The sequence below is a fragment of the Camarhynchus parvulus genome, chromosome 2 (assembly GCF_901933205.1).
Source record: "Camarhynchus parvulus chromosome 2, STF_HiC, whole genome shotgun sequence".
Classification (NCBI taxonomy): Eukaryota; Metazoa; Chordata; class Aves; order Passeriformes; family Thraupidae; genus Camarhynchus; species Camarhynchus parvulus.
The window spans coordinates 151640115-151646832 of NC_044572.1; the positions used below are offsets into that span (position 1 = coordinate 151640115).

General features: G+C 57.0%; 1 protein-coding gene across 1 annotated transcript; it reads right to left on the minus strand.

The window, feature by feature from the left end:
* Positions 1 to 4804: 4804 nt before the first annotated feature.
* LOC115913099 (erythroblast NAD(P)(+)--arginine ADP-ribosyltransferase-like) lies at positions 4805 to 6251 on the minus strand. Its single transcript, XM_030964980.1, has 2 exons — positions 5507 to 6251; positions 4805 to 4860 (listed from the first exon to the last, which is right to left on the minus strand). The coding sequence occupies exons 1-2, from the start codon at positions 6249 to 6251 to the stop codon at positions 4805 to 4807; spliced, it is 801 nt and encodes a 266-aa protein (XP_030820840.1).
* Between the last annotated feature and the right edge of the window lie 467 nt (positions 6252 to 6718).

Below are 6718 nucleotides of genomic sequence, written 5' to 3' on the forward strand. Positions count from 1 at the left end.
GGACAGGGATACATAGTGTCATGGACACTCATGTAGGTGGGGGGACAGCGACACCCAGTGCTGGGGATGGCAACTGTGGACAGAGGACACCCGTGACAGGGCACAGGGAGTGGGGACACTCACTGAGAGTTTGGGCACCGGGACAACCCATGCTGGGGACACCAAATCTGGTGACACTGATTGCAGGAGTGGGGATAGAAAGGCCCATGACAGGGCACAGGGATGGAGATCCCCACATCTGGGAGGAGACAGGAACAGCCCTGCCAGGGGCAGACAGGGACAGGGACAGAGACAGGGACCCCCCTGTACTGATCCTGTCCCTCCTCACCAAAGGCAGGGCTGTTGGGACGGGCCCTGTGTGCTGAATGCAGGTGGGCTGGGACCCTCCCTGGTACTCCCTCTCTGAACCCCTGTCACCCCCTGTCAACCCCATGGCAACCCCTGACCCCTGTCACCCCTAAGCCCACCACGATCCTTGGACAACCCTGGCCCCTAACAATCCCATGACCTCCTTGACACCCTGTCACCTGTCACCTCAGGGCCCCCATATAACCTGCCACCCCCAACACCCCATTATGGCTGTTCCCGATCCTCTGATTTCTCACATGTTCCCCCTGATGTCCTTTTCCCCCAGGTGGGAGCATCCCTATGGCCACCTTTCACTTCAGAGGATGCCTCCTGGCCAACGCAGCCTTGGCAGTGGCCACCAAGATCCTCTGAAACACGAGGCCACCAAGATCACCAAGGTCACTGTGGTCACTGTGGGAACCATGACCACCATGATCATCAAGATTCCTGCAGCCACAAGGCTACCACAGCCAACCTGGCCAGAGTGGCCACCAAGGACATTGGGCAAAGCCAGTCTATTAAATAATTCTATCAAAAGAATTCTATTAAATAAATCTGTCACAGCCAGCAAAACGTCGCAATCCTTAAGCAGGGCTCAAGGTCACTCCCCAGAGTAACACTCGTGGGAAAGTCTCTTTCGGTCAACCTCCTCTCTTGGGGAGCATCCCCACCCAGGGGCATGAACCTCACAGACATTTTATTCCAAGGAGGAATATGGGAGAGGAATCTCTACCTGAGAGGGGATTGGATATTCCCAGGGTCAGGGTGATGAGCTGCCAAGCCCAGCTCTGATGCTTTACCCTCAGTTGTCCATTTGAGGTTGGTGATTTGGGCTGGTTTGAGCCCAATTCAGCAAAAAACGCAGCACAAGACCCCTCTCAGTGCAGCCCCGATGGCCACAAATGGGGCATTGTCCCTTGGTCACATTCCAGGCAAGGCATCCTGCCACATCCTGCAGTTCAGGGGGACCATAAAGGCTGGAAACTGGGAGGTTCAAAAGGGCAAGGACACGAGATCCCTGGGGAGGGACAGTCCTCGGGCAGCAGTCCCGGCAGGCAGGACGTGCTGGATCAGCTCTGGAGAAGTACCTGGGGGTGCCGGTGAGAGACCAATGGAGCTGGCCATGTGTCCTGGGACCAGGATGGATTTAGGAGATATCAGGAAGAGCAGGGCCAGGAGGTGAGGGAGTGACTATGCCCCTCTGTCCTTCCCTGTGAGGCATATCAGGAGTGCCGTGTCTGGTTCTGTCCAGTGCTGTGTCCAGCTCTGCCCATTGCTGTGTCAAGTTCTGGGCTCTGGACCCAACCCCGTGCTCAGGAATGATGTTGCCTGAGCTGGGAGGTTGGGCCAGGTGCCCACTCTGGGTCCTTCCAGCCTGACCCATTCTGGGATTTGGGGATTCTGGCAGTTGCGGTTCAGGAATTGTCCACAGGAGGGCAGCAGCAAGCGTGGGAATTCAGCAGCACTGCACATGCGCTGCCCCCAGCTGCAGTTCCAGGTGCCAACAGCAGGCGGCAGCACGAGCTGCTGGCGCTGCCGAGCGCCCGCCCCGCCCCATCCCGGCCCCGGGGGCTCTGCAATGGTTTGGGATGGAGCGACCTTAAAGCCCGTCCGGTGCCAGCCCTGCCATGGCCAGGGACATCTTCCTCTGGGCTGGGCTGCTCCAGTCACTGCCCAGTCTGGCCTTGAACCCTTCCAGGAAGGGGGAAGCCACAGCTTTGTTATAGATGGGTAACATGATGATTGGCTCTCAAAATTAAGGGATGAATTTTGTGTTTATGTTAAGAGACGTTTTGTTGATGTATGGTTGTGTTATTGAAGTTTTTTGTTTGGACACCCTCTATTCTCTCCATAGCCCCCTTTCCCCCACCCATATTGCTCCTACCCTACAGAATTTGTTTTCAGGGTTGTCAGGGACATGTGGAGGCAGGGCATCTACCTGTGCCCCTTGCATGGGGCAACTGGGTGGGGACAGAGGGGGTGGGGAAGATTTTTGTTTTTCCTCTTTTCTTCCTCTACTCTTCTCCCTTTTTTCTCTTTTCCTCCAGGGAAAATGGCAGTGGTGGTCACATTTTTCTGAGGGTCATGGTGGTCATGGTGATCATGGAGACCATGGTGACTCTGAGAAACAACCTCTCACTTAAAAATTCTAAAGGTTTATTAAACCCCAACAGGCACAATAAAGGGACAGAATGAGGAAAATAGGCAGCACTGGGATCACAGCCGACTGCCAATGACTTGTTCACAAAATGGCATCTTCACATTTTATACCCCCAGTGTTGCGTCAGACAAACCTGGCTCTTCCAAAGTCTGTCATTCAACACTTCTTTGCCGTGTGTTGGTGGAGACCTTCTTGTAACTTGCCTGGAGGTGAGGTGAGGTGAGGTGAGGTGAGGTGAGGTGGGGTGAGGTGAGGTGAGGTGAGGGGAGGTGAGGTGAGGTGAGGTGAGGTGAGGTGAGGTGAGGTGAGGTGGGGTGAGGTGAGGTGAGGTGAGGTGAGGTGAGGTGAGGTGAGGTGAGGTGAGGTGAGGTGAGGTGAGGTGAGGTGAGGTGAGGTGGGGTGAGGGGAGGTGAGGTGAGGTGAGGTGAGGTGAGGTGAGGTGAGGTGAGGTGAGGTGAGGTGAGGTGAGGTGAGGTGAGGTGAGGTGAGGTGAGGGTGAGGTGAGGTGAGGTGAGGTGAGGTGAGGGTGAGGTGAGGTGGGGTGAGGTGGGGGTGAGGTGGGGAGGTGAGGTGAGGTGAGGTGAGGTGAGGTGAGGTGAGGTGAGGTGAGGTGAGGTGAGGTGAGGTGAGGTGAGGTGAGGTGAGGTGAGGCGGGGTGAGGCATGCCACACTTCCTCAGGAACAGGTTTTTGCCATTCCCAATTGCCCAATGCCAGAGACACAGGTACACGTCTGGCCTCCACATGTCCCCAACAACCCCGACAACCAGGGCAGTCTGGAGGGAACAATACAGAGGGAGAAAAGGGAACAGTGGGGAGACCAAAGGGTGTCTGAAAACCAAACTACAATCACATTACCATAAGTCAACAAAATTTTTCACAACATACACACAATATTGACCCTTAATTGTGAGAGTCAATTATCATGTTACCCATCTATGCCAAAGCTATGGCTGCCCCATGCCTGGAAGAGTTCAAGGCCAGACTGGGCAGGGCCTGGAGCAGCCTGGACCAGGGGAAGATGTCCCTGCCCATGGCAGGGCTGGCACAGGACGGGCTTTAAGGTCGCTCCATCCCAAACCATTGCAGAGCCCCCGGAGCCGGGATGGGGCGGGGCGGGCGCTCGGCAGCGCCAGCAGCTCGTGCTGCCGCCTGCTGTTGGCACCCGGAACTGCAGCTGGAAGTGGCGCATGCGCAGTGCCGCTGATTTCCTGTTCTCACTGCTGCCCTCCTGTGGACAATTCCTGAACCACAACTGCCAGAATGCCCAAATCCCAGAATGGGTCAGGCTAGAAGGACCCAGAGTGGGCACCTGGCCCAGCCTCCCAGCTCAGGCAGCATCATCCATGAGCAGAGGATTAGGTCCAGAGAAGCCCAGAAAGGGACATGGCGCTGGGCAGAACTCGACAGAGCACTGAACAGAGCTGGACACGGCACTCCTGATGTGCCTCACTGGGAAGGGCAGAGGGGCCCAAATACTCCCTGACCTCCTGGCCCCACCCCTCCTGATGCCCTCTGGATCCCTCCTGGCCCCAGGACACGCAGCCAATTCCACTGGTCACCCACCAGCAACCCCAGGTCTTTCTGCTGCTGCTCTAGCAGGTTCCCCCAGCCTGGACAGACACTGAGGACTGTCCCTCCCCAGGGACAGGACCTGCCCATCCCTTTCGAACCTCCCAGCTTCCAGGCTTTAAGGCCCCCCTGAAATGCAGGATGTGGCAGGATGCTCTGCCTGGAATGTGCCCAAGAGACAATGCCCCATTTGTGGCCATTGGGACAGCATTGAGAGAGGTCAGGTGCTGATTTTGGTGCTGAATTGGGCTAAAACCAGCCCAAATCACCAACCTGGAATTGACAGTTGAGGGTAGACCACCAGAACAGGGCCTGGCCATCCATCAGCTGACTCTGGAAATGTCCAATCCCCTCTCAGACAGAGATTCCTCTCCCATATTCTTGCTTGGAATGAAATGTGAGTGAGATTGCTCTCTTGGGAAGGGGATGCTCCCCAAGGATCCTCCTCGAAACTGAGAGAACGAGATGTGCCCACAAATGTTGGTGTGGGGAGCGACATGGAGCCCTGCTTAGGAATTGTCACTTTTTGCTGGCTTTGTCAGAATTATTTAATGAAATTGTTATCATTTTATTATTTAATAGACTTGCTTTGCACAATGACCTTGATGTGCACAGTGGTCACAGTGGCTGTGGTAGCCTTGTGGCTGAGGGAGTCATGATGATCATGGTGGCTGTGGTCACTACAGTGACCACAGTGACCTCAGTGATCTTGGTGGCCTAGAGCTCAGAAGATCCCAGTGGCCCATGCCAGGTGTGTGATGGCCGTGGGGATGCTCCCACCTGGGGGACAAAGAAGGGTATAGTTGGGGGATCATATGAGGAGTGAGGGGGTCAGGAATGGCCAAAATGGGGGCTTAGGGGTGGCAGGAGAGATGGGGGCCATGAAGTGAGAAGATGTCATGGGGGGGGGGGAGGGGGCATGGGGGGTAGAGGGGCTAGGTAGGTCAGTGCGGTCATGGTGGGCTTAGGAGTGACAGGGGTCAGGGGGAGTCAGGGGGTGCCATGGGGGTTGACAGGGGGTGACAGGGGTTCAGGGTGTGCCATGGTGGGTCATGGCCCACCTACATCCAGCACACAGGGCCCATCCAAACAGCACTGTTTTGGCGGGGAGGGACAGGTTCGGTACAGGCAGGGCCCAGTCTCTGCCCTCCCCTGGCAGGGGCTGTTCCTGTCCCTGTCCCCTCCCAGAAGTGGGAATCCCCATCCCTGTGCACTGTCATGGATGTTCTTGCCCTCCTGCCCGCAATGGCTGCCCCCAAATTTGATGTCGCCAGCTCTGGGTGTCCTTCTCCCCCAAAACACAGTGGGTGTCCCTGTCCCACATGTCCAGTGAGTATCATTGTCCCCTGTGCCTTATCATGGGTGTCCCCAGGGCCACAGTGTATGTCCCCATCCCCCCAGGTTGTGCCCTCTGCTGTCACCTCACTGACCTGGCAGTTGTATTTGCTGAAGGTCCCGGCAGAGCGGAGCCAAATCCATGTCCTCCTCCCATCCGAGATGACTCGTGTGACTGTGAAGGTTTCGAAGGGTGGGATCAGCACCTCCTCCTCCCCTGGATACGTGGAGAACTGCCGGATGTCCGCGCCATGGCACGTGTGCACCTCGAAAATTGTGTCTGCCCCAAACTGCAGAGCAATCCCTTTGCTCAGTGACGTTGATGTGAATTGACCAAACCGGACCCTCTGGCCTTGCCATGCCTGGAAATGAATGTCATGCACACCCCGGAACACACGGTGACACTGCCCGTTCTGAGCCTTCCTCAGTGTCACCAAGGCATCGGTCAGCAGAAAATGCAACATTTTGAAGTGGAAGTTGTTCCGGTATTCCTGGCGGGAGCGCCCAGCCGTGCGCACGGCCGCGTTGAACTCCTTGTACACCTCCGGGGATGTGTAGGCCATGAGAGCGATGGCCTGCCAATGGGACGTCAGAGGGGACACGGGAGAGCCCCGCCTGCGCCACTCAGCATCTGCACGGTACCAGCCCCAGGCAAAGAGATGATTCATCTGGCGCTCGAAGCTGTAGAGGTCTGGCAACTTTGCATGCATGGCAGGGCCACAGCCCTGGTACTGGTCATCGAAGGAATCCCATGCCATGTCCAGGGGCACCACCTTGATGGCCACAGTGGCCACGACCATTGCCAGCAGTGCCAGGGTGTGAGCCAGGAGGGCCATGGTGGGGACGGGCCACCACGAGCAGTGTGGGACACTGGGGGACAAAGAGGGACGCACTGAGGGGACAATTAGGGCACATGGGGTTACATGGGAAGGATTCCTCTGTGAGGGGCTGAGGAGGGGAAGTGCAGTCATCTGTGGGGTGGGGGGCAGCATTGGCTACAAGACCTCTAGAAACATCCTGGGATGCCGAGCCCAGACCCTGGGGTCGTTCCTGGACTCCCCTCAGAACCCCGCTCCCACCCCATGGTCCCATGTCCTGAACCCTTGGTGTCCTCCTAGAACCCCAGGAACTTAATTCCAATTCTGGGCTCACTCCCTGTCCCCCCAGCAGCACCCCTCAGGACCCCACTTCTGTGTCCCCCCCACTGTCATCCCTGTGCCCACCAGTCCCACAACCCTACTCCCAGTGCCTTGTCCCTTCCCCCCCTAGTGCCACCCCAGCCCAAACCCTGAGAACAATCCCT